Below are 26,807 nucleotides of genomic sequence, written 5' to 3' on the forward strand. Positions count from 1 at the left end.
TATTTTTTTTGTAACCAAAGGCAGAACTTATTACTCAGCATGATTCGATTTTTAGGGAATTGACATCGAGGGTTTCTCTGCCATGCTCTTTCCCCTCGTGAATTACAGGCTGAGTACGGCATAATTTTTCTACATAAATAAACTAAGTAGGTGTATTATCAAGACTGCATTTTCTTTAATACCATCCTAATAATTCAAATTTCCCTAATTTTGTCTTGTCAAGCGCATCCGAGATAAGTAAAAGAGAGAGTGATTCTGTTACAAAACACAATGTAGGGAGGGTATTGGTTTCTTATTTATTTATTTTTTTCTCATTCAAACTTTTCTTATTTATTAAAAAAAAAACTTATCTCATCCATTCTTTATGGACGAACCTGGGTTTGTTATACTACAGTGTGATAAGTGAAAAAGTACCTATAATTTATAAATTCTTATTGTACTTACACGAATAGTGTGACACCTTGTTCCCGAAGCTCCTTTACAGATATAAGAGGTGATATAATATCTTGACCCACCCTATCGTACACTAATATTTTCCAAGAAGGCTCAGAAGTCCCTAATTTTGTTAGGGGCTGGTTTAAATTTAACATTTGCTTAATTGCATCTGGAAAAACATAAAAATGGGTTAAAACATTGGCGGGGTTCGATGTCACCGCCAAATTTTTTAATACCTTTTTGGCGTTGCCTTAATGTAGTCATTTTTTAGGTGCTCATATGCCAAAGAAGTTAGAAAACTTCAATATTGCCCCTTTTTAAAATTGAACTTAAATTTGCAAAACAGCAATATATTATGACGTGCCCAACTTTGAGTATTTTGACATTTACATATGATTTGGTGACAGATGACAGTGTTGACGTTATGGTGACCATGAACAAGATCTATAGATTGGTAAGGTTGTTACCTCGTCCCGCACCAGCTTAAAGGCCTCCAGCTCTCATTGGCTACGGCAATCGAGCATACTACGACGTACGTTCTTATTGATTTGTGCGTCACGCTTGTTATCCTTTTTATCTAGAGTTATCGAACGTCTGTCGTTGTTAAATATGTCAAATATTGACATAAGAGCCCGTAGAGTCACAAAGCAACCACGTAGAGCTAGACTAGAGCCACCCCGAACATAACCGTGGTCGAAACCAACGAATCGCTTGAAAAGGCTTTTTACTTTTACGTTTATTTTTTAGTTTTATTTATATACAAGCAACTCTCAGCTTCATACCTGCAAAAGATAATAATTACTGCAATTATTGTGATATTAAATTAAATTACAGCGATGAATAATTAGAGCAATGGAAGGACTTGATACAGCATCAGCCACCGTTAGAAATCAAGATGAATTTTTAAAAGTGTTTATAAAAGCCTATCAAAATGAACGGATCCTTTGGGATAAAAACCATCCCAAATATAAGAGCAGGCAAGATAGGGAGGAAGCCATGCATGCATTACTTCAGAAATGTATTGAGTATTTTCCAGAAGCCGATTTAGATTTTGTAAAGACAAAAATTGATAATATGAGGTGTGTGTTTCGGCGTGAGAGAAAAAAGGTAGGTACAGCCCATCATTTAGTGGGTTCTTAGCTTGTTGACTGCCACATAGTGCCATGGTACTTGGTGTCTAGATTCTTATATAAAAATCTACTTTTAAATATAATTATATAGGAACTCTACTTGATTACGCTAGGATAGGTTTTTTGCGTCAACTGAGAATCATCAGAATTTTTAGCTTGTTCCTTGTCTTAAGCCAGAGGCATCTTGCTCATCAGAGCTTGATTTGATTAATGAAGTATTAAAGAGTAAAACATATGTTATATTGTTATATTTTATACTAAGTAATAAATTCATAACAACAATAAAAAATAGTTTGGTACTTGCAGTAGCCATCCTCATCAATTCTTGTTTTGCCAGAGCTGATTTTCCCTCAAAACTTAGGCCTTAAAAGACTTCTCCAATTTTTAAAAAAGGAGACAAATGAAAAATGTAATTATTGCCCAATATCAGTTGTTCCAGTTCTATCCAAAGTAATTGAACATGCATTCTAAAACAGATTTTCTCCACATCTAGTCTTTCCACATCTAATGCAATACAGAGGTTGATTGAAGATACCTAATTCATACCGATTTATGCATGCTTACATTTGTAAAAGGTACCATTTTGTTGAAACCAATCTGATGTCTTAGAGGTTTAAATAGGTATACCTCAGGGTTTAATTTTAGAGCCATTATTATTCCTGTTCTTTTTGAATGATTTGTCTCTTCAATCAAATTCTGTATCTAAAGTTCAATTTGCAGAAAATACAACATTTTATGTGACTGATGTGGACTCTGAGACCTCCCTGGCTACGCTGACAGAAGGATTACATTGGCAAAAAACTGGTTTAGTGCATATTGATTGTTATTGAAATATAAAAAGAACCTTTAATATTTAAATCTGGTATAGATGCAAAGCTTCTTGTACAGCCAAAATCAATTTGTAACCTTTGGATCAGACCAGCCTTTTGATTTTTCTGAACAATATTCCTATTATGATTAGACCTGCATCAAAGTTATTAGGTTTAGTGTGCTAAGTTTTGAGGCACATGTTGTTGCACTTGGAAAAAAATTTCTTCTGGTTGCTATGCAGTCAGAGATATTTTTAGTGAACTGGCAAAGTTCATGGGAAAAAATCTGTACTATGCTCTTATGGAATCTAGGATAAGATATGGAATTTACTTCTGGGGACTTTGTAGTCAGTATCTTTTTAATTCAGAAACATGCTGTTAGATATTTATGTGGTGCTAGTAGTAGACATTCTTGTCGACATCTATTTAAACAGGAGAAAGTTTTAACCCTATGTTTGTTTATTAGAGAAACAGCATCACTTTAACTAGTAATATTATCCATACAAATAGGCAAATACACAACTTACCTCTTTAAATCTCCACTCATCTTTAATTAAGAGATCTATGATCTATCAGAGTATAAAATCACATTTCAAAAGAGAAGTTCAGGCACTGCTAATTGGTAAGGCTAACAAGTTTTACAGCAATATATTTTAATGGCTTGACTTAATACTTCATGTTTTTTACTGACAATTTACCATTTACTTTTTTTAAATATGTAAATGTTTGTTTGGTGTAATATATTCTATCCTCATTTTTTATTTACAACATTTTATATTTTATGTATATATTTTATTTTATTGATATTTATTTTGTTTTATTTCAGTTTTTGATTAGTGAAGGTGGTTGATAACTATTTTTTAGCATGTAAGCATGTCTGTGTAATGAATTGTATATTTAGTAATATGTGCCTATTGGCATTTTGCTTTATCAACGAGATTTGTATATTTTGATAATAAAGACTTTTTTACTTTGACCTGGTAATATCATTTCTGAGAATGCTATTAAATTTCATGGCATCTACTTTAATAAGCATTTACTCAAGAGGATAAACAACACATAGAGAAACTTACTTCAAAACTTGTAAGCATAACTTTTTTATCAGATAATTATCAACATCTAAATTTATTACTTATGAAAATGTACATTTCTATTACACTAGAACAAATATTAAATACAATATTTACACAATAGTTTCATAATTATTTCTATTAAATTATATAATCATCTTCCAGACAGAATTAAGCTAATGCCATAAAGAAAATGTAAAATAAGGATAAAAAACATATACATTTTTCTGTGTACATTACAAGAATTTTTAGATAAACCATTGAAAATTGAATAATTTGTAAGGAAATTACTTTGTTTGGACTTATCCCCTAATGTTCATTAATTGTGTAAGATATTCCTTTCTCACAATGCTAAAACTGAAAAGTTGTAATTGAAGCAAATAAAAGTTTTTGATTTATTTTATAGTATTCCGTGATAAATGATACCCAAAAAGCTAATTTCTTCAACACCTGACAGATTTATTTGAGTGTACACACATTTAGCTCTCTCTCAAGAGTGTATCATGTACTAGTCCTATTAGTTTAAATTACATACAATTTTTTTTTAATCGAGGGTTAATACATTTTAAACACACCCTTTTGCTATTGTGAATATTGTCAAAATTAACCCCAACAGCAGATGTGTTATTAGTGAACATAAAACAGATGGCACTTTTTGCATGTCAAAAATACCAACTCTTTGCTATTTAATAGTCTTAACTATATAATAGTTTCATAGTAATGTGGTGGGAAATGCAAAAATTTGAAAACATAAAAACTGGTGCCATTTTTGCACCTTGTAAGGCAAAATTAAGACTACATTTTCTTGGTTTCTGGTAAGGTAGCGATGCATTTATTGATTGTGTGTAAACAATTATGCCTAACATACATAAGGCACTGTAACACATATAAATTGGGGAGCATCAATATCTGCAAATCCACAAAGGCCTGTTGACAATCCTCTTGGTAGCAACCTAACACAGCTGTTAGCCTTATACACCCTCTTTGTAATTTAAAGGTGTATGTTATGCTGCTAGTGTAGTTTTTTGGAAACATATCCTCAGAGAGATCTTATGAGGTATATCAACTTAGACAGTCTGCTGCATAACTATCTTCAAGTCTTTTTTTGAGATCACACACCTCTTATATTTAAACATCAAAAACAGGATATAAGAATCCTATCTAAAATAAACCAAATGAAATCTTGTCATTCAAACTTTAAAAAATAATAACTCTATCAAGAACTGAACAAATCGTCACAAATTTTTCAACACCATTTGGTCAAAAGTAATGTGTACTCAGAGTAATAAAAGATAAACTTAAGATACAATTGAAATTGGATGCACTGCAACAGTTCTAAATTGCAGTCCTCAGAACTTGTGGTTTTTAAATAATTTTCAATGCATAACTAGGAGATAACTTGTTTCTTTGATTAAATGGCAAATATGCATCTTGGCAATAAACCAAATCTCAAATAACTTGTGGCCAATGTGTTAAAGGCTTAGTTAACAGTTATTATCTATAAAAGTATTATAATATCTTACTCTTTACATACAGGTAATAAAAGCTATTTAAAACAGGTACTGGAATCAAAGAAAAATGCAAAAGACGACGATGAAATCTATTCTCCTTGCTTGTGGTATTACTATCACCTGTTATTCCTGGTTGGGGAAGAAGTAGATGATGAGGAGAAAGGACTTAGGGAAGGAAAGGTAAAATATTTAAATTTCTTGTAAAACCTCTTTAATTGAAAATTCCTTTTTTAAGGGAAGAATGCACACTTGGTCTAAAAGAGACACGACCATTTTAATAGACTTACTTAAAAAATACCCCGATGCTTATTCGTCCGAGTATTCCGGAAGGGTGCAAAGAAATAAACGCACAAGAGCTTTTAAAGCGATATGGGAGGAACTAAAGCAGCAGGGAATCAAGCACTTTGACATGTTGGAAGTTAAAAATAAAGTTACAACACTGAGGACGCAGTACAGGAGAGAGTGCAGAGAGAGGGAAAAGAACAAGGGATCAAAACATGTGTCTAGATTGTGGTGCTATGATTTGTTGTTGTTTTTGAAGGACTCTTGGGGTTCTAAAAAGGTAACGACAAATTTTTATTATCGTTGTAGGTAGCTTTCGTCTTTGTTAACTTTTCTTGTCAGTCAGAAATTTTAGTAAATATATACAGCAATTTATAAACAAAAACCAGTTATTTTATATACTCTACACTCCATAATTCAAAAAAGATATTTTGGGTTCATTTAGGGATTTTGTTTATTTTTGAACGTCGTATGATTCTTTAACGTCTTTTACATTATTTACCTTGCAGCCTGATAGTTCTGAATTAAATAGAGCAGGTTCGCTATATTTTGTGAAATTTTAATTGTCTAGTTCTTATCTTTTTATAATGACTGTGATATAAGTCATTGACTTATACTCCACAACTAATTTTTCTTTGTTACAAATCCATCATTTAATTTATCAGGAAGAAAAAGACCCAGATTATCCAGATGATGAAGATATATCAGATGATGATCAATTTAATGAAACTAATGATGATACTGGAAATACTGAGCCACTGGTAAGTAACTTCTTTAATGTTGAGTTCTTCAATTTCTTTAAAGTACTTTTTCAAACTCAAACTGATTTGGTGTGTTTGTACACGATTGTTAAGTAGTGGCAAAAATGTTTGTGCAGAAATGGGGTTTATAGAGGTTAAGACTAAAGAACAAAATATTTGTTTCCTGTCAACATTTGTATAAAATTGATCTTCAGGGCTCTATAATAGAGAGACGGGATTGTTTGTGTCTTGACACATTTACCAATTTTAAATAAACTTTGATCCATTATCCAATTTGTAAAATTGATTTTTCCCAAACTCGATTTAATTGTTTGCAGCAAACAAATAGTTTTCTTAAGAAGTTTGATCTTTAAACCCCATTTCTATGTTTTTTACAGAAAAAAAGAACAAAAATTGTATAGTAGTTCTGAAATCCAAAGTTATACAAAACATCTGATTGAGCCTCAAAACAGAGATTGACTAATTAGTTGCACAACACAATCCAACATAACAAATCATTTCCAGTGGTTAAAATGTGATAATGAAGCAACCACCGGAAAAACAGAAAAGGAAGAACCAATGAGCCCTAAAGACCAACAAGACGATTACTTTGACACATTAGGGAGAAATGTTGCAATGAAACTTAGAGATATGAATCCCGAACAAAGAATGTTTGCCGAACATCTTATAAACGATGTAGTTTATAATGGATTTATGGAAAATTTAAATGTTAACTATAGATTAACGTGTGTTTAGGTTTTTTTAGGTAGTTTTAGTCCGAATTTTTACGTTGTTAAATAAAAGCATATTTTTGAAAATTAGGCTGTTTTATCAATTGTACCTACGTAAGAAACCGCTCAATTGCAAGAAAAATAGATTCAAGTTTTAATTGTTGCTGTAAAATAAAATAGTAAAATTGACAGTGGGTAGAACAGGAAATTGAAAGCGTATTCATTTGCTAGCTAACGTTTCGACTCTCTATTAATCTTCAGAATAAAAAATAAAGAACCTATTACTATTTTACATTCAGGACGTCTACAGGATTACGAAGAAATTTAAACCCTTATTTTTTTACATACCTTTATTTAAAAACCCAAAATCTACACTTAAAACAAAATGGAATTTGTTGCACAGCCTAAACAATATGACACTCATACATTAACGATGTCGAGTTATACATATATAAACGTCTAGAGTTTATCTAATGGAAAGATTGAAGTACGTATATTTAATTAATAATAATGACTAAAATTTTCTGATAACAAACTACTTATTAAAAAATGTCTTTCATTCCATTGTGCAATATAACAGAGTTAAAGTAAATTTGTTCCTATCCGTACGTTTAATTCGTAATTTTTGAAGGCACGTTCTCCTAGACATCACTCGGTTCACAAGATATTCAATTTTCTTAAAACGTCATAGGCCGCTCCTAAGGCCCAAGTTATTTCGTGACCACCGATTTTCTTATATAGCTGAAATAAATTAATAATAATTAGGCATCTGTACAGGTTTCCTTACAGAAACTCGAGATATAAAAGTTGTGTTTATCTAGAAATATTTGTTTAAATAGACTACGTTTTATTTCAACACGTACTTTATTGGCTTTTATTCGTTAAGGCCAGATGTGTGAGCCAAAATATCACCTTAAAGATAAAATATTGAAAAGTAATCCTTAATTAAAGATAAAATATTTTGAAAGTTACTAAACCTTCTCTTCTACCCTCCAGAATAACTAATGAAGGATGAGGAGAAATGGCAAGTCTCATTTCGAACGGCTTTTTTTTATTTATCTTTTTAAAACAAAAAGGTAATTTTGACTCAAAGGTAATCTGATGATAATTTATTTTATTTTTCAGTATTTTAAAAAGAGTGGACCAAAAGATTTTAATTCTTTTACTCAAAAAAAGTCAATAAAAAATTCCTAACAAATGATCATGATCACAGCGTCTCTGGGGATATATACCAACTTTCCAGAAACACATGCACATCAAAACCCTCCTTTGAACCCCTTCAATCATTGCTATCCAGACACATTACCGGAGGGACCAAATATTAGATTCATATTCCAAGATTGACAAAACCAAACTATTAAAAAGATGAAGACCCACTTCAACTCTTAACTTCTTGGTGGTTCTAGTAACGAATCAGAGATTTTGTTGAGTATTTTCTACTTTAGATAAAACGTGTTTAAAAATTAAAACAGCGGGCCTGAAAATTACTCCTAGATCCTTCTGCAGCGATACCCTTTAAAGTTGTTCATCATTAAGGATTAAAAATTATGGTATTACTAGTATTTAATTAGCAACATCACAAAATTCATCTTGCAACCCCTGCCAATCATTGTAGATTTGAGCCCCATGGAACACCAGAAGTACTTTTACGACTCTGAACCTTTAAGTTTGACATACTAGGACTTGACAACTGAGACATGACTAAATTATGCAAGTAATATATGAAAATACCTCTAAGCATAACAAAGATTTTAAAATTGTACAGCTTCTAAGTCTATCAATTGATTTCTCGATATCTGCATAGATAACATCAACCTGGGATTTTCCATTAATAGCTTCATGGATACTGACAGAATGAGGTAAGATTTCTAAAAGTGAATTTTTTTGGCAAGAACCCCTATTGACGTGAAGTAATGTAAAATATAATAGGGATAATAGGCTTTTCATACCCTATATTTTAAAATTTAAGTGTAGTGCTGCCAACTTTGTCTTCCTTATACAATTTTAATTTAAAGTAATTTTTTAAATTTTTAAGCAAACAAATGCTTGTTGCCACAAGTCCAGTTTTTCCGAAGAAACAGGATTTTTCGGGTTTGGAGAAGATTTCAGTTTCTGTTTCTATTTTATCTTTATCTCTGAATGTCTTGCATAATCTATTCCAGGGTTCGTTGTCTGCTAGTTCGTCTAACTCTTTCTTGAATGCTTCTTCCTTTTTGTTTGCTATAATTTTTTTGTATTACCTTCTTTGCTGCATATAGTAATGGCGCTTTAATTCATATTCACTCTTCTATAATCTTTATGTTCGTCTCAATATGCTTCTAGCCTTGTTGACACTTTTTCGCTTTTTTATCCAGTTTTTCATTCCACCATCTTTCTATTTTTTATTAGGACCTTTTTGACGTAATTTTTACTTATTTCCTGTAATTTTGTTTGCATGCATGTATGGTTTCGTTAAATCTGTTTTTGTCTGATATCTTCGGGCTCATACACATAGATCCAAGACTCGTCATTTGTGTAAATATTAAACACAGCTTTTGATGCTCTACACTTGCATTTCTTAAGTATTTCTTTGCACCTATTGACATGAGTAACTTTTTGAAATCTATTGAATTATGCTAGGATTAGGTTCCTAGGCGAACTCATTATACTAATCTCCAATGGATCCATCTCTAGTTCAACTAGTTCATGCACAACATCAATGTTTTCTGATATAATAACCAATTTTGATCGGTTTTCACAAGTTTCATGCACTTGTTTCTTAATAATCTACGTCGAAGGTCGAAAAAAATAATTGCGCGGAGGTTTGTTTGAGTTTTTTTCGTCGGGTTCAACTTTTTGAGTGCATGTAAAAAACCTAAATAACAAAACGTTCTAAAGAAGGTAAGCGTTAAAGCGGTCTAAAGCTTATTAGCTTACAACGTCTGAGAATAGGTAATAAGAGGCACTCACAATACAAGAACTTATATAAGAGGTTGCTGTATAAGTAGCAGTTGCTATTTAATAATTTTTAACTTTAATTGCCTTATGTCGAATCAAATTGTGACAGCAGATTTATCGTAAGCAAAAATCTGGTAATTGTACTGAAGCTTTAAGAAAATTCAAATCAAAATCAAAACATCTAATTACTCACTAATTAAATAAAAAATGACTAATAATACTTACATAGATTCTCGTATCCAACTGAAGTTCAAAGCCTCGTTCAAGTAACAACCAAATGTAAGTCATATCCAAGCATATCCATGGCTGTTCCGGATTCGCTTCGTGGCATACTCTTTCCGCTTGTTTTTTAAAATCTGCTATCTATTATCAAAAGAAATGAGTTCATTAATTTAAGCAGTAGTAAAATAAATATTTGTATATGTTTTAGAGATCCGATTTCGAGGGAGCTTCACAAATTAATAAAATTACAATGGTTCCATAGTTTAGCTAGTGTTTCTTGGTCAAATTTTTTAGCCATTCAGATACTTTCACACAAGAATACTGAATACTGTTTAAGCCCTAACCTAAATAAGAATATTGTTGACTCGATAAACCTTGCTTTCAACTGCTTTCTCCACTAGATAACCATATATACACTAATATATAGTAATACACAATGATTATTATATTTAGCCAATTAAATATTCGAAGCTATGGTAATTTAAGGTCTTCTATTTAGGTCATAAATAAGTCCTTATTTGGATAAAGTTTAAGCAGATGATCATTGGAGGTATTTAAAAATCAGATTTATACAATTTACAGCTTGCTCAGCCTTAAAATAAAAATACAACTGATGAGTAAATCAGTCTAGATTCAAAATATTCATTTTTATACACAATTTATTCAAACAAGAAACATTTACGTTAAATCCTATATAATGTAAAATTGAGATTAAATAACTATTATGATTTAGTATATCAAATTAAATTAATCAAATTTGTAACAAACCTTTTCGAAAAACAAAAATTGACAAATTAAAACTATCGAGTGGCAAATTGTAATGGACAAAAGTGATATAACAAATCATTTTAATGATTTTTTTTGTAAAATTGGGGTGAAATTGTCGGATAAAATTGAAATTCCAAATGATTATAGGAAACAGGCACCATGGTGTCCAAGAAGCCTATTTTTATTTCATAAAATAAATGAACTTGATGTTGTGAGGACTATAAACAAACTAAAAACAAAATAGTCTCCAGGTCATGATGGAATTGATTCTGAGGTTCTAAAAAAAATTGTCTGTAAAATAGCACCTCTCTTATCGTATTTAATAAATTTTTGTTTTCAAATTGGGACACTTTTAGATGCCCTTAAAATAGGAGAAATTAAACCACTTTTTAAGGAAGGAGATAAAATGAGTCTAAACAACTATAGGCCGATTTCACTGATTTCAAATTTTTCAAAAATCTTAGAAATCATTATTAAATCCCAAATTGTTAATTTTTTTGAAAAAAATGACATTTTAACATTAGAAAAGGCAAATCAACAGAAGATGCAATTTTATCTCCGACTGCAAAAATTTATGAAGTGCTTGATAAAAAAAAACCATGCATCTCTGTATTTATAAATGTTAAAAAAGCTTTTGATACGGTTTGTCATAAAAAACTTATAGGAAAATTGGAGAAGTTGGGCAAACAAGGAAGTGCTTTGAATCTCTTAAAAAGTAATTTAGGAAACAGGTCCCAGTTTGTTAACATTGAAGGACTTAAAAGTAGTACAAGGACTATAACCTGCGGGGTACCTCAGAGAACAGTGCTGGGATCGGTCTTATTCATTGCTTATTCAGGGTGTTTCAAAATTCACTACATATATTTTAAGGGCGTATTTCTGAGGTCAAAATAAGAATATTTTTTTTCCAATAAACATGGATCCTAAAATGCACCCCCTTCAAGCTACAGCCATCGGAAGAAGTGTAAAAAAAATCGATTTTTTAAAACCGTGTCTACAGTTTTGCATCAAATTTAACGAAATTTGGAATACCCCCGTTATTTTAGGCGGTCTATTTACTCTTTATCTTAGAAAAGGCGTAAAACTAATTTTAAGGGGTAAACTGAGGGGGTGCACACTTGACGGCCAAAATTTTATGTACGCATACATTTTAAAAAAAATTTAGCTACACCAGAATATGGGCCATACAAAAATCTAAATTTTATGTCCCTTGCATTTTTTTGATAATACGAATAGTTTTTGAGAAAATCACCGATTAATAAAAGGCTACCAATAACGTAATAATTAAAATTTAAACAGATAATATTAAGTAGTAGGCTGTGACTATTTGTTTTAGGAAATTTTTTAAGCGGCACGACATTTAACAATAAATAGGTAGACTGGTTTTGCTATTGTTGAAACTTTGTTATTGAGGTTTTTTCAATAAATTGATGAACAATTATTTACATTAAAGTATGACGGTTTATAAAAATACAAAAATTGGTTAAAAAATTATTTAACATAATAATTACTTATTTTTTAAATAAACAATAAACTTCTGAGAAACAAATATTTTTTTTTTATAAAAAGTGCTCGAAATGCGCACCCCCCGCTGCAATACAAGCCTCCATTCGTCTTCTCATAGATTGTCTTACTCGCTCTAAAATTCCGGGAGTATTTCTTATTGTTTCAAAGGCATCAATAATTCTTTGCCTTAGGACCTCGAGCGAAGGCACTTGACCAAGATTATAGACGAGGCTTTTTACCCCAGAAAAAAAAATTTCTTTTTTTTTTTCTGGATTTTTTTATCCCCAGAAAAAAAAATCCAGAGGATTGCAGTCCGGGGAGCGTGGAGGCCATGGTATTGGGCCTGCTCTACCAATCCATCTCTGAGAAAACACAAAGTTCAAATAGTCACGCACTGTTATACGGAAATGAGGGGGGGCACCGTCATGCATAAACTACATGTTCGCTCGCACATTTAAAGGTACATTGTCTAGTAAACCATTTAAATGGTGCTGTAAAAAGTCTAAATAAGTGTCGCCAACTAAAATTCCAGGAAAAAAGAAAGGACCAATTAACTCATCTCCCATTAAACCTGCCCATACATTAAGGCTAAAGTGCTCCTGGTGGTGAGATTGCCTAATTTCATGCGGATTCTCTGCTGCCCAAACATGCACATTGTGAAAATTCACCACCCCTTCCCGCGAAAAATGAGCTTCGTCTGTGAATAGAATACTTGATAAAAAATTATTATCTCTTGCGCATCTCTGAAGTAACCACCTTGCAAACTGGAAGCGCCTTGGGAAATCTTGAGGTAGCAAAGCTTGAACTCTTTGAATATGGTATGGATACAAGCTATTTTCGTGCAAAACCCGCCAGACAGTTGCATGAGAAACATCCAAATTCCGAGCTATTTGTCGGGTGCTTAGGCCAGGATCGTCGTCGATGGCATTCAAAATTTGCTCCTCTGTCACTGGGTTTCGTGCTTGTTGCGGTCTGCCTGCATTGTTCCTGGGGGTCCGAAAACTACCGTATTCCCTAAGATGCCGATGTGACTCTGAAAATGTTCGTACATTCGGGAGTCGGCGATTAGAAAACCTTAACTGATACAATCTTTAAGCTTTATACGCGTTACCATCAGCAAGACCATAAACAAAATGGATGTATGCAAGATGTTTGAATGAATAACGTTCATTTTCCATTTTAGCAATGTTAGCGTTTAGAAATAAAACATGGGAATAAAAACTACACTTTAGATCTAAAACGGGAAGTAAACTTAAAATTAGTTTTACGCCTTTTCTAAAATAAAGAGTAAATAGACCGCTTAAAATAACGGAGGGTATTCCAAATTTCGTTAAATTTGATGCAAAACTGTAGACACAGTTTTAAAAAATCGAATTTTTTTTACACTTCTTCCGATGGCTGTAGCTTGAAGGGGGTGCATTTTAGGACCCATGTTTATAGGAAAAAAAAGTCTTATTTTGACCTCAGGAATCCGCCCTTAAAATATATGTAGTAAATTTTGAAACACTGTATAAATGGTCTTTTAAAAATACATTTATGTGGATATATAATTAATTTTGCCAACGATACTGTTATATTTCATGAAGGAGAGTCGTGGATGTCTTTAAAAGAGTTAATTGAATTAGATTTTAAAGAAATATGTAAGTGGTTTCAGATAAATAAATTAACACTAAATGAGCACAAAACAAAATTTTTCCATTTACATCCTATTCTCATACTTTGCCAAATTTTTCCACCCTAGAAATAAATGAAAACGTCACAATCTCCAAAATTGCTGTTGTCAAATATCTCGGTATTATAAACTATGTAATTACAAAAACTAGGTACCTTGAAACCAGATTTGCTCATTTAAAAACCAATATTCAAAGTTGACAAGCTTGAAACAATTTATTATGCCCTAGTTCAATCTGTGTTAAAATACGGAATAGTTGGTTGGGGAAGTGCGAGAGACTGTTATCTTAAAAACTTGGATTCAATTCAGAAATGGATTCTTAAAGTCCTCTACAATCAAAATAAAACTTATGCGAGCAACAGGATCTTTGCTCAATCCAGAGTGTTCGATTTGCGACAATTATATTTCTTCAATATTGTTATGTGCATTGCCAACAACAACATAATTCTCCGACCTGTTCAACATAATAGACCAACACGATACAACACTGACTGTGTAATGGTTCCTTTTTTAAAAAAGAAATTGGCCATAAATCTGCTTCTTACTTAGCAGCAAAATTTTATAATTGTCTTCCAGAAACCCTAAAACTCTTAATAAGTAATGAGAGATCGTTTAAAAAAAATTAAAAGACTAGATTTTTGAAAAAGATAGGCAAACATTTTATATGCTTTGTAAGTAGAAACATGATTTAAATAATTTTAACAACCATTAGGTATAAATGTGTTTGTAATGTATGTACTACATGTTCTGTGTCAGGATTAAATGTTACTAGCTCTAGTTATATAATTAGGTGAATTGCCCCTAACTTGCGTAGAACGCCGAAATGTAGAAGTTGTGAAAAACATGAACGCTAAACCGAATGTGACTTTATACTCTATATGGACTTTTCACGGATTTTGCTTTTTTTTTCTTGTCCTAACAAGCTTTACCGCTTCAGGGCGTATTTATGTTTATTTATGTATTTATATTTGTATTTGGCTGTATATGGATTTGATATCATCGTAAATAAACATTATTATTATTATTATTAAACGCCTTCGTAAACTCGAGAAAAAGTAGAGCAGTTATTTTACTCTCAACAGGATATACACCATATTCAATATGAAAACAATCTATATAAAAAACGTTACCTTAATTTGTCCTCCCTTATCAAAATCAATTAGTCCGACCTGACTGGCTTTATCATAATAGTAGCTAAAAGCGAATATTGCTTTTGAAGGCAACTCGTCCGGGGGTTTCCTAATGCTAACCATTTCGTCAATATAAGCGGATATGATTTTTGTGCATTTCGAGAAATCCACTACAGGAATTTCTTCGCGTACCGACATTTCACTTCCTAAAACCTTCGAGGTTGGGTAACCTTCTTGAAGACCACTCACATAGTAATCATGTCCTAAAAAAATACAAGAAACTATTCACCTGAACATTTTATAATCGTTAACTCACCATTATAATGAAACAGCCTTCCTTTAATTACGGGATTAACGCACTCGCAAGTCACATTCGCGCTGTCTCCGTTTAAATGGGATATCACAGATTTTCGGGCCGCTTTAAGACCCAAACCCAAGTAGCTATGGGTAAATACTGGTACGGTACCGGTGGGCGAAACAGCTTTATGAATATTATCCGAATGTTGAAGACTAGACGGTGTTAAAGCGGCAAATGTTACTTGCGTAGAACCACCGCCCAAGTCCAAGGCTGCTACCGTATTCGCTGGGTTCGAATTAATTCGATCTTAAAATAATAAAAAAGTTTGTCTTTTTTTGGGCATTATAAAATTACTACGGCCACTCACTCAACAAGAAATTTACTGTAAACCAAGAAAATATTCCTTCATCTACGCCGTCCATTATTTCAACCGAATTATCGTCAGTAAGGAATGGGGTTTCTTTGAATACCTTCTTAACTTCCGTTAATAGGTTTTCTGCTTGCTCTGGTGGCAGTAGTCTCAAACCGGCCGTTGCTTTCATTATTAAGGGTGTTTTGCTCCAATACTCTTGTGGGATTTCATTCTTCGCAAGTTCTAAAAGGGCTGCAATTTTGGCTGCTCCCTACAATGGTTAGCAACGGTTAATTCCAAATTCAACACTATTTATTTGGACATAAATGTACGCAACACATTATTTATTTATTTAATTATCAAAAACAAATAGGATGTTAACAGGCCGAAACCCAAAGGAACATCCAAGTGTTTCAGGTGTACTTAACTAATACAAAATTTAAAAAATAATACAAGAGCAGAAATACAGTAAAGTGCTAAGTTTCTAATTTTGTGTTTTTGTTAATTAGAACAAGGATCTCTGATTCTCTTTTTAAACATAGAAAGAGAGCGGCAAAATGAATCTACAGAAAAAAAATTGGAATTATATAAGGAAAACATACGACTTAACGGCGAATTCCTTGCTACATTGATTCTATACCAACAGAAAGGAAACAAATAGGAATTTCGAAAATTTCGTTGAGGTATATGGAAAGGTATTTGGGATATTAGATAACTCGAGTCAATCTGATAGTTAATTTCTTTATAGAGAAAGAACATGTCTGTGTGAGAGAGCCGTGTTTCAAGTGAATATATAATTGATATTTAACTCTAAGTTCTATTAAATTAGCATGTAGGTTAAATATACCAGTATTTTTATAGTCCAAAAATCTTAAAAATTTATTTTGTATTGTTTCCAATCTGTTAGCATGCACCGCATATTGCGGAGCCCAGACGACGGAGGCAAAACCCAAACGACTATAAATATAGGCAAAATATAATGCTTTTAGAGAGCTATTAGAGGTTAATAGCCTACTATTTCTTACAATTAATCCCAGCATTCGATTACACTTGATGCTTAAGTAATTAATATGTTCTGCGAAAGTTAGCTTTTGATCATATATCATATAGTCGAATTGAAATAGGTTAGTATTACGTGTAAAACTAATGAATGCGCATTTATCATAATTAAGGTAAAGTTTATTTCTCTGACAATACTCATAAAATCTGTCCAAATCATTTTGTAAGAGAAAGCAATCACCGAGATTATTAATGGAAGCAAAAATCTTAATATCGTCTGCATATAGTAATATTTTGGAGAAGGTAAAACATTTTATAACATCATTTAAATAGATTATAAATAGTAAGGTGCCCAAGTGGGAACCTTGAGGTACGCCTGAGGTAACTGGATACGTGGAGGACTGGTGGCCATTAGACTTGCCTCCAAGAAAGGTAGCGTAACCTTTAGCGAGGAATGCGATACACTTGATATAATTTGGATTTACCATTATTATGGCCTGATGGCCGAGAATTGGTTCTAAATGCCTCAAAAAATTTTTAGAATGCACTAGGTCTAGAGATTTGATTGATGACATGAAAGGATTCGGAGAGTTGCTTGATTTTGAAATAGAGTAAAATGGGTTTAGAGATAATGATGCATCATATTTTGAGTTTTTAAAATTTTGGTAATACATTTTCTTTTAAGTTTACCAATAACTGTTTATATGTATTTTATGTTTAAAAATATATTCGGTTTATAAGTTTTTGTTATTTTAGAATAACTAAATTATACAGGGTGTTACACAATAAGATGCTGATCCTTAAGGGTGTTAACTCTTAACCCAGATTTTGCCACTGTTCTTTTAAAAGCCATACCATAAATGTTTTTCACTTATTATTTTAGGAGATAACAAGTACACCCCTGGCCATAAAAATAAAATAGAAAATTATTAAATTTACCTTTCCGTGAGTCATTTGCGAGAAATTAGGTGTTCTTTTTAAAGGACAGTGGTAGCACCACTATATAATCTCGTAAATATTTTGTTGATGGCTTGCCCAGTTAAAAAAATATGACCATAAGTAAGTATATTTATTTTATTAGAAAACTTAACACAAAACCTAACTTCTGCTAAAACTTATTTTAACAAAAAAATATCCCCGTAACATACTAATAATGTAATAATGAGCCCTTAAAACAAAAAAAACTTCAAATAAACTATTCTTTTGTGTAATATTGCTCGAAACAATCCTTGGGATGTAAGGCTACTTTACACTTTTTACAAAAAAAGTTATTCTAAGTAAAAGTATTCCCACCGCAATGGACCGTCTGAAACTAAGATGATCCATTTTTCCATCATTGAATTTGTGAAGACGCCACCAGTTTTGTAGGGCCATATCAACAAAATGACTAAAAAGGGGGAAGTACCATTTTGTGCCTCGAATGGATGTTCTGTATAAACTTATGTTTTGGTCTGCCCTGTCTACTCATGTTTTCGTTATATATTTTGATAATATGAGACTGTGGGACGAGAATCACCTCGTTATCTTTCTTAGAAAATTTTTTGACTTGTATAGTTGGAAAAACCATAGAATAATTGGAAGCGATGTTGACAATACTATTGTCATGCCACTTGCAGACCACAATTTCATTCTCTTCTGTTGTAGCATAGTCAAAATTACCATGTGGTTGTTTCTTTATTTCACTGGCTGTCACTATTGGGCAATTTTTCGGTAAACGATTTTCCCGAATTGTTCCAGTACCTTTTACGCCTCTAGATTTTAATTCAGAAAGCAGCGGCAACGACGTAAATAAATTGTCGAAAAAGATGTGGTAATTCATGTCTTTTTGAGAAGCCTTTAAAGCATCTACGAACTCAAGGACAATACTTGCGCCCATTCCTAAAGGTTTATATTCATCTGACAGTTTAGTATTTGAGCCTTGATATGGCTCAAACCTCTCAATATATCCTAACCTGTTGGTTCCAGTCCATATTTTATATCCCCAGCGAATGGGTTTCCCACGAATAAATTGTTTCGTTGGATGTCTTCCGTAGTAGGGCACCATCGACTCGTCTAGACTGTGATGCTCGGCTGGAGGGGCCATATCCATAAACTTTTTAAAAGATTTATCATCGGACGAAGTTTTCGAAATCTGTCATCAGGCACAAGATTAGCATTGTCGCAACAATGTAGATTTTGCATTATATGACGATACCGGTTTCTTGACATTGAACTAGTGACCAAGCTATTGTTAGTATCAGAAGAATTTTCCCAGTACATTTCCCGACGCGAAAGACAATTGTAGCCACTTAGTAACAATATTCCAATAAAACAACGCATTTCATCCTTTGTTACATCAGCATTACGATTATTACTACTGGCGTACAAATTTGTGTAAGTGACCAGCAAGTTTATCATTTCATCGTCAAAAAATAAAAAGAACGTGTCCACTGGCAACTGTTGTTGTTTTGGCATACAAACAGCCCCCCAAGTAGTTAAATCAGAAGTGATGTCATTTTTGGTCCACGAAAATTCGTTTTTTGCTTTCGCTGGCTTGGACATTTTTTTTCTTTTTACAAGACGAGATAATGGTAAACTATCTTCACTATCGGAGTCGGATGTACTCTCAGGATCAACATTTTCAAAATTTACTTCAGCATTAGCTCTAAGCTGTCCTCCAGGTACTTATGTCCACGTTACCTTCATCGCCACTGTCTTCATCTGTTATATCATCGTTTTCAGGTGGGAAAATCACTATTTCAGTGGGAACTGCGTCATTACAAAGTTCCAACTGTGTCATTGTTTGTTTATACAATTTTATAAATTATAATTTTATTTTACAAGTATTTTAAAAATAACTTACCTGAAAAAATTTATGTCTTTTTGCATTTTTACATCAAAATAAAAAACTATATGTTTACAAAACAACACTCATCGAAAACTAATGCCGGCCACCAAACACGTGTGCAACTAAATACACATTAGCGAAAAAGTAGTGCCAACTCTAGGAAAGCAACCTAAGTTACGCTACAGGCGCCTATTGATCGATGGCTTTTAAAAGTACAGTGGCTAAATATGATGTCACTTTTTTTACTAGTTCTGGCGTTATCTGGGTTAAGTGATTTTAAGAAGGAAAATTCAAATCAAGTTATGTCCTAAATTCCTTAACTTTTAAACTACAGAGTGTTAAAAACTGTTGATTATTAAAGTTAAGTTGTGGAGGCCACTTTCAACAGCTAATCCAAACTATTTTAATTTTTGTTCACGTATTGTTCTTCTAGTTTAATGGTAAAATAATGTATGTACATATGTTTATAAAATAAATAAATTGACCATGCATAACAATGTATTTATTTTTTTCCGCGGTAATCGCATGTCGGACGAAAAAAAGTCGAGAAATCAAATTTTCCCTAAAATGAATGGGGATTATAAAAATAGTTATATTTTACGGAAAGGCAGTGGGGTACACAAACTTCAATTTTTTTCTTAATATTTTAACACCCTGTAGCTCAAAAGTTAAGGGTTTTAGGACTTAGCTTTATTCAAACTTTTCTTCTTAAAATCCCCTAAGGATTAACACCCTTAAGGATCAGCATCTTATTCTGTAATACCCTGTATAAAGAAATAATTACTTAAAAATTCTATTTTATATGTTTTAAGGATAAAAGCAACAATAATGATAACCAAAGGTACTTGAAACATTGTGATCCTAAATCAACTGGGAAAAACATATTTTAGTTCATATTACTTTTATAATTCATAATATTTCATAAACAATAAATCAGTATCTGTGCATGTTATTTTGTTAATTTAAAATTTAAGATTTAAATTACTAAGTAAGTGTAAAAAACTTACTATGTGCAAAACTTGAATTATGTATTATAGGACAATAAAACGTTATGTATTATAATACCAAGCATGTTTCCTTTTATGTCTAATAGTTTTTCAATAAAGTTCTCTTTAGTACTCTCTTAGTTAGTTTTTCAATATTGAATTTTATATTTTTTTGTTAAAAATATGTCTACTTTTTATGAGTCATTGTCATAACCTGAAAATTTCATTCAACGAAGCTTATGTCAACAATGAAACCTTGTATAGGTTTTCTCCTTTTGAACTTTAAAACTAACCTTCTCAAAATGGCCACTATGTGGCTTAACACCCTATTGCAAAACATTGTGACATGAAACACTTCTTTAAATTAAAAAAATCCTTATCGGATTATTGGCCTAGCTGCAAACTCAATTATTGAATCACAAGCAATATCTGTTTTATTCTAATAACTAAACACTTACTATCAATTCGTCATATGAAAAACTAACTCATATTTAAGGTAACAACTGTCTGATAAGGTATGAGGTCGAAACAATTATAATTATTTAAGTTGTAGTAATATTGATAAATTCTATGTAACGTGTTTAAAATATTGTATATTGCAACATATTGAAAAATCAATTAATAACGCTTCTATAATCTAGCAATAAATAATAAAAAGTTAATCTACAACTTACTTTCTTGGGTTCTTTGGCAAATGAAGATAATCCTGGCTTATTGTATTCAAATAACTCCTTATCTAATACCAAATTGGAACCTAAAAATCAATGTCATTTTAACAAAATATTTATCATCAAATACCTTGTGTTTTTTTTTGAAACAAACCTATATAAGATTTATGAAATGTATAGGCTAAAACTCGCGATCCTGTACTTCCCGCATCTATAACAACTGCATGTACGGGCTTATAATAACCAAGAAATCTTTTGGCTGCGTCATCTATTACCCTGTTTGCTAAATGCCATGGTATTTCGTCCGTGTAAATCACTGTAAAAAGGAGAAAAAACATATTGATAAATAGCAATGTCATCAGTAACGAATTATTGAATTTTGGTTCATAATGTTCGATTTCTTCTGGTATCGAATTTATGGTGACCAAAATGAAAGCATTTCAATGCATGAGTGCACTGAAATGGACAAATCACAAGCAAGTGACAGGGTGTTCCTATTTATAATTTGTGCAAATAAGTAATTCACGAATTTGTCATGGTCTTAGTATTAATAATTATTTGAAGCAAGCATATTATATGCTGTAGTTCTACCAGACACATCAAGAATATAGAATTATTCTTTAAAGGACTACAAAATGTTCTATAGTTCACATGTCTAGGTGTACCATATGTTATTGAATACATACACAAAACTATTTTTGAAAAATTCTAATTTTGCTTTAAGTAATTAAAATGAATTCCCCATTGAATGACCTTATACTGTGATGGCCGTGATTCAATGGCCATTATTCCAAACAGTTTCTTCCCATCTCATTTATAATATTCATAAAACGCCAAATTGCTTTTTAGTAACGCAATGCATTTTATTTCTGACTATGTTAACCAAGGAACAAGATCATAAATTGGTCATTTAATATTATTTGACAATTTACACATTTTTCATCATCCACTACTCTTTGTGAACTATGCAACAGTTTGTGAATCACTATATATTTTTGTATCAACATGATAAATACCCTGACTATTCAATGCAATAGAATGACTGCTAAATTAGTGTCTAGTCATATATGTATTACTTACCTAAAAACAGAGTCAAAATTGTACCACTCAAAATCAGGCATAATAATGATGTATGAATAGAGCTAGGTGTGACAGTTTTTGCCTTCTTTTTCTTTCCTATTGCTTTATCATTGTGCTCTTTAACCTGGAAATAAAGAAAAATTATAAAATATAAGTATCTTAAAACAGTATAGTAGTAGTATACAAAAAATTTAATTAGGATAAAAAAAGGTTTTTAGGATATTCTGCAAATAAGGAAAACAGAAATGTGGTGAAGGTGGTTGCCACTCCTGGCTTCTCCAGACTCTACCAAAAATCACAGATATAATAATTCATTGAGTTTAGATGGTCACACAAATTGGTTGTTCTCTCCTGTTTATAAGGCATCTTAGTTTTCCTTACTTGCAGAATGTCTAAAACTTTTAAAAACCTTCGGTTTTGTCTAAGGTGATTTGGTTCACCGATAACAGTTTTATGGAATTTTGTCAATAATATGTGTAATAAATAAGAAACTCGATCATAAGGACATAATAATAAATTGACTCTTAGACCAAGACATGTTTTGTAGCAATATCAGGCAAACTCTTGTAAGCAACATAGTTAAAATAGTTCCAACAGATGATGAAAATGATGATGGCTCAGTAAACCCCATTTAGAAAACTCAATGTTTATCCATTGAAAAACAATAGATGTGAAAATGAAAATGCAAGATGTTATGCCACTTTTAGCACAACACTATGAATGACAAAGCTCTTTACAAGACTAGATCTCAGGGCTCAACAGACTCCAAGGTCTTAAAATATTTGAGCTAAATACAATAAAAAATAAATTTAAGTTAGGGCACAATGTTAGGTCCCGTTCTATTCTTACTGTACATTAATGATGTTGCGAGTTTGAGTTTTATTTCTGGTAGAGTTGCATTGTTCTCTCAGATGATGCCATTATTTTGTGGAGTTGTGCAAATGCAGAAGACTTACACGGAATTGTGAATCAATCAAGAACTATTTTTCGTAAAGGAATGGTGCAATTCAAACAAGTTATGCTTAAATGTTTCAAAGACTAATATTATGACTTTTAAAAATATTACATTTACAGTATAGCATATATTTTTGAAGTTCATGTGCTGAACAGCTGATGCACACAGCATTTATGTGGCAAAAGAGAGCATTAAGATACATGAATAAGGCAAAAACGACAGATTCCTGTATATCTCTCTTTCTTGCTAACAATATATAGACCCTATACTCAATTTTTATATTAGCTCACATGATATGAGACAAACTTATGAACTGTTGTTGCATATTTCTAAGGCTCCAATATTTTTATATTTTAAGGGTGAAAGCTTTGCATATTTTTACCTTTTGGACCAGTTGCCCATTAGCATAAGAATCATTTGTGATGAAAAGAGGCGAAGAAGTTGCTCCATTGCAGGAGTTTGTCAATGAGCTAGGATTGATGATGACCAAAGTTTAACTGTATTGTTCTTTATTTGTTAGTTCTTTCGTTTTCATTTTTACATTTTATGTAGATACTTTATTATATATCAATTTTGACAGTGATATGTATGTATGTATTTCTAGGTGTACCTGTCCCATTTTCTAGATTTTACAATATTATTCCATATGTTTTACTTTTGATCCCTTATATACATGTATAACAATACTCAATTCTTACTGTTTAATGTTTCACTTTCTTTCGCTTTATATATTTTATTTATTTTAAGGTTGCTTGTGTGTCTAGGTGTTATTGTTTGATTTTTACCTTTTTCACTTCAGTTTGGTGGTACAACTATTCATTAATGTTTTGTAATTTTTTTTTCTTTTGACGGTTGTTTATTTTATGGTTATATGCTTTGTCAACAAGATGATCATATGTTCAGATAATAGATCGGCTTTTATTCAGCTTTATATCAGGTAATAGAGAAATCTGTGCTTGGAGCATTTAGGGTTAAGGTATCAGGTATAAGGTATATATATATTGTGTGACTATTTCTGAGTTTATTGGCAGACATTATTTATGGGCCTAACCTATTTTCACAAATAGGATAAATTGCAATAATGTTTTATAGCCTTAAATAATTAATACTTAATGATATTTTATACAAATTATCACTTGATATTCACAACCTATTACTATCAGTCATAAAACAAAACAGGATTAATAGACAAATAATAGCAACAAGAAAAAGCAAAAGAAAAGTAACAAATAATGAAAAAACACAACTAATTCCTAATGAAACATCCTAAACTGGATTCCACCAGTATGAAATACCACAGGAATGAATTTACATTTATTAAAATATCTAGAAATGTACTATTATTTGCCAGTCTGGCTGATCTAGAAATAAAACTATTGTAGTTAACATTTGATACAGAACGGTTGGTAAAAAGGCAGGTATTGTACTTCTTAGGTATTGCCAGACCTATTGAATATAGCAACTATAGAGAATATACAGTAGCAGTCAGAATGTTATACAAATTCTTTAATCTCTTTGCTTCTGACAAACAATAAGACAAGACAAGACCTCTGATACAGAACCCTTTAATCATAGTGGTATAGTTGTCAACTTTGGATTTAAATATATTTCAGGACTCTCCATTGCACCTGAAAGGTCCAAAAGGTCCAAAACCAAAAGTCTGATTAAAGTACAGTAGAGCACTCAGATAGCAGGGATATTTGTAAAACCTCTTGTACAACCATTGACAAAACCTGTCATTCTAAGGGCTTTTGATACAATCTCAGATATATGTAATTAAAATGATACAGAAGAGAAATGATATGAAATTTAAATGATACAACTTTAAGATCCCTAATTGTTGTCACATTTGACAGTGGTGTATGGTACAACACATATGCAAATGTTGTAGCATTTCTATGCCTGGAGAAGCAATTACTATGGATTTAAATCCATGCAATTCTGAACACCTGGAAAGACCTGACTGTAAATTGACACACTCTGTAAGGGAGGAGACAGCTATCAAACATTTCAGGTTATCTGTAAAATATAAGAATCTGGAATAATGAAAACATGTGGTGATATGGTTCATAAAAACATTAAAATGAAGCAGCCCCAAATGTGATGCCAGAGGGAAAAACATCACCTGAAGGAATGATCAGCTCATATTATGAAAAAATTTTGACATTAATATTCTCTTTAGGTAGGATATTTAAAAAAAAAGAAGTCGAAATGTCAATAAATAAAACCTTATCTCCTGGGTATACAAACAATCTATTACATTGAATAAGCCATTTTCTAAAGATGATATGTTACCCAAAAAAATGGCTAATAATTTTACTTTTATAACATATAGCAGTACTGAACAGAAAGGTCCAACTTTCCTAAAAATTACACCTTAAATTATGGGAAAAAGGCTTAAAATGTGTATAATCCAAACTTAATGAACCCAAGTATTTTAACCCGAGTAAAAAAGAATTAGAAAAAATATGTTACAGATGATTTCCTTATAATTTAAAGGGAAAATGTGTAATTTTTTTTTTTTAATTTTATGTCATAGATTTCATGGATCTTACAGGTTTCCTATTATCTTTTTTCTATAACTGCTATCTATGTAATTTGGTATATATTTTTGTTCATGTTATTATAGGTTAAGTTAATTAGCCCTAAGCTAGACTTCGTCTTTGTACATTTTGGTATAATAAAGACATTATTTATTTATTTATTTAAAAAATGAATTGTTGAGATTTTATATAATTTGTTGGAAAAAAAATCACTTCACAGAAAATTTGCTATTCTGCCATTAGAATATTACTTCCAGTAAAATTACAGACATTTTAAACCTTTGCCCATAATGTTAGGTGCAATTTTCAAAAAAGGTACTACACTAGACCTTTACCCTGAACTGTTTTTGCTTATTTTTAATTACACCTATTTTTGTAAAATTGTGAAATAAACTCATTTATTTATTATAATATTATTAATTTACAAATTAACCTCAATGAACTTGTACTCTGCATAAAAATAGAATACATACTATTTTATTGAATAATTAGGAAAAACAGAAACATCAAATATTTATTTTTGGACTATGAACCCTAACTAAAACCAACTGCCTATTTAAGGCTTCAAATCAAATTCATAGATATTCTAATCCTTACCTGCTTTAAAAACATGATAGTGAATAAATTGTAACTTTACATATTTGGTATAATATAATAGAAAATTTTATTGATGGTCCCCTCAGGGTATCTTATGCTTTATTAGACACATGATGAATGATACTAATTATGATTACTTACTTTTCTTCTTCGCAATTCACTGTTTGGCATTGTATTAAATATGAAATTTTAAATAACCTTCCTTCTTTAAATTCTGTGGTTCTACTGAAACACCCCAGCAAACACTATAGTAAAATAGATTATCACCGGCACTTGTTCACGCAATAAAATATATTAAATTATCTAATCAAACTCTCAGTTTTTATATCTGTTGAACATGGACCGTCATTGAATGAATAATCGTCCTTCGATTTAATCACTTATCTTAAGTATCTTCAATACACAAATTTATATTAATTATAATTATTGCCAGAATATATAAATAATTTGAAAAGTTGACAACCAAATAGGACTGGTGGCATATGACATTTGACATGTTCACTAAAGACCGTACTATATATACTACCTTCCTATTATCGATTACGATAGAATTGCGCGA

At 31.6% G+C, this 26,807-nt stretch overlaps 3 protein-coding genes across 5 annotated transcripts in view; 1 reads left to right on the top strand and 2 right to left on the bottom strand.

Annotated features, from left to right (window-relative positions):
• The window catches only part of LOC126744617 (protein sly1 homolog), a 29,664-nt gene extending 28,828 nt beyond the window's left edge, over positions 1–836 (bottom strand). Inside the window, exons 1-2 of the mRNA XM_050452112.1 lie at positions 672–836; positions 445–604 (exon numbers count right to left, since the gene is read on the bottom strand). Of these exons, the coding sequence (XP_050308069.1) occupies positions 445–604; positions 672–699 (188 nt within the window). The 5' untranslated portion in view covers positions 700–836. The remainder of the gene's footprint in view (positions 1–444; positions 605–671) is intronic.
• Positions 837–1,082: 246 nt separating this feature from the next.
• Positions 1,083–6,798, top strand: LOC126744622 (uncharacterized). Of its 2 annotated transcripts, none has more exons than XM_050452118.1 (5): positions 1,083–1,542; positions 5,004–5,135; positions 5,191–5,517; positions 5,903–5,998; positions 6,503–6,798. In XM_050452118.1, the coding sequence occupies exons 1-5, from the start codon at positions 1,288–1,290 to the stop codon at positions 6,731–6,733; spliced, it is 1,041 nt and encodes a 346-aa protein (XP_050308075.1). In that variant the 5' UTR covers positions 1,083–1,287; the 3' UTR covers positions 6,734–6,798. The 2 variants fall into 2 exon arrangements, with proteins under 2 accessions (XP_050308075.1, XP_050308076.1); XM_050452119.1 differs by having other exon boundaries at positions 1,084–1,542; positions 6,376–6,798.
• Positions 6,799–7,040: 242 nt separating this feature from the next.
• On the bottom strand, positions 7,041–26,697 carry LOC126744620 (ectonucleoside triphosphate diphosphohydrolase 5). 2 transcript variants are annotated; one of them, XM_050452114.1, is made up of 9 exons: positions 26,390–26,697; positions 22,154–22,277; positions 21,228–21,389; positions 21,080–21,159; positions 15,609–15,864; positions 15,260–15,547; positions 14,944–15,206; positions 9,871–10,008; positions 7,041–7,449 (listed from the first exon to the last, which is right to left on the bottom strand). In XM_050452114.1, exons 1-9 carry the CDS (start codon positions 26,417–26,419, stop codon positions 7,366–7,368), a joined length of 1,425 nt encoding a protein of 474 aa, XP_050308071.1. In that variant the 5' UTR covers positions 26,420–26,697; the 3' UTR covers positions 7,041–7,365. The 2 variants fall into 2 exon arrangements, with proteins under 2 accessions (XP_050308071.1, XP_050308072.1); XM_050452115.1 differs by lacking the exon at positions 26,390–26,697 and adding an exon at positions 23,719–23,839.
• Positions 26,698–26,807: the final 110 nt, after the last annotated feature.

This window comes from Anthonomus grandis, chromosome 14 (assembly GCF_022605725.1).
Source record: "Anthonomus grandis grandis chromosome 14, icAntGran1.3, whole genome shotgun sequence".
NCBI classification, from domain to species: Eukaryota; Metazoa; Arthropoda; class Insecta; order Coleoptera; family Curculionidae; genus Anthonomus; species Anthonomus grandis.

Bases quoted from the DNA above. Each gene is read 5' to 3' on its own strand.
- LOC126744620 (XM_050452114.1), bottom strand. From the start codon at position 26,419: ATGCCAAACAGTGAATTGCGAAGAAGAAAA. The intron at 21,390-22,153 runs GTAAGTAATACA...TCCTTTTTACAG, and splicing joins AATTTTGACTCTGTTTTTAG to TGATTTACACGGACGAAATA. The intron at 15,865-21,079 runs GTAAGTTGTAGA...TAACCATTGTAG, and splicing joins TTGCCAAAGAACCCAAGAAA to GGAGCAGCCAAAATTGCAGC.
- LOC126744622 (XM_050452118.1), top strand. From the start codon at position 1,288: ATGGAAGGACTTGATACAGCATCAGCCACCGTTAGAAATCAAGATGAA. The intron at 1,543-5,003 runs GTAGGTACAGCC...TATTTAAAACAG, and splicing joins TTCGGCGTGAGAGAAAAAAG to GTACTGGAATCAAAGAAAAA. The intron at 5,518-5,902 runs GTAACGACAAAT...TTAATTTATCAG, and splicing joins ACTCTTGGGGTTCTAAAAAG to GAAGAAAAAGACCCAGATTA.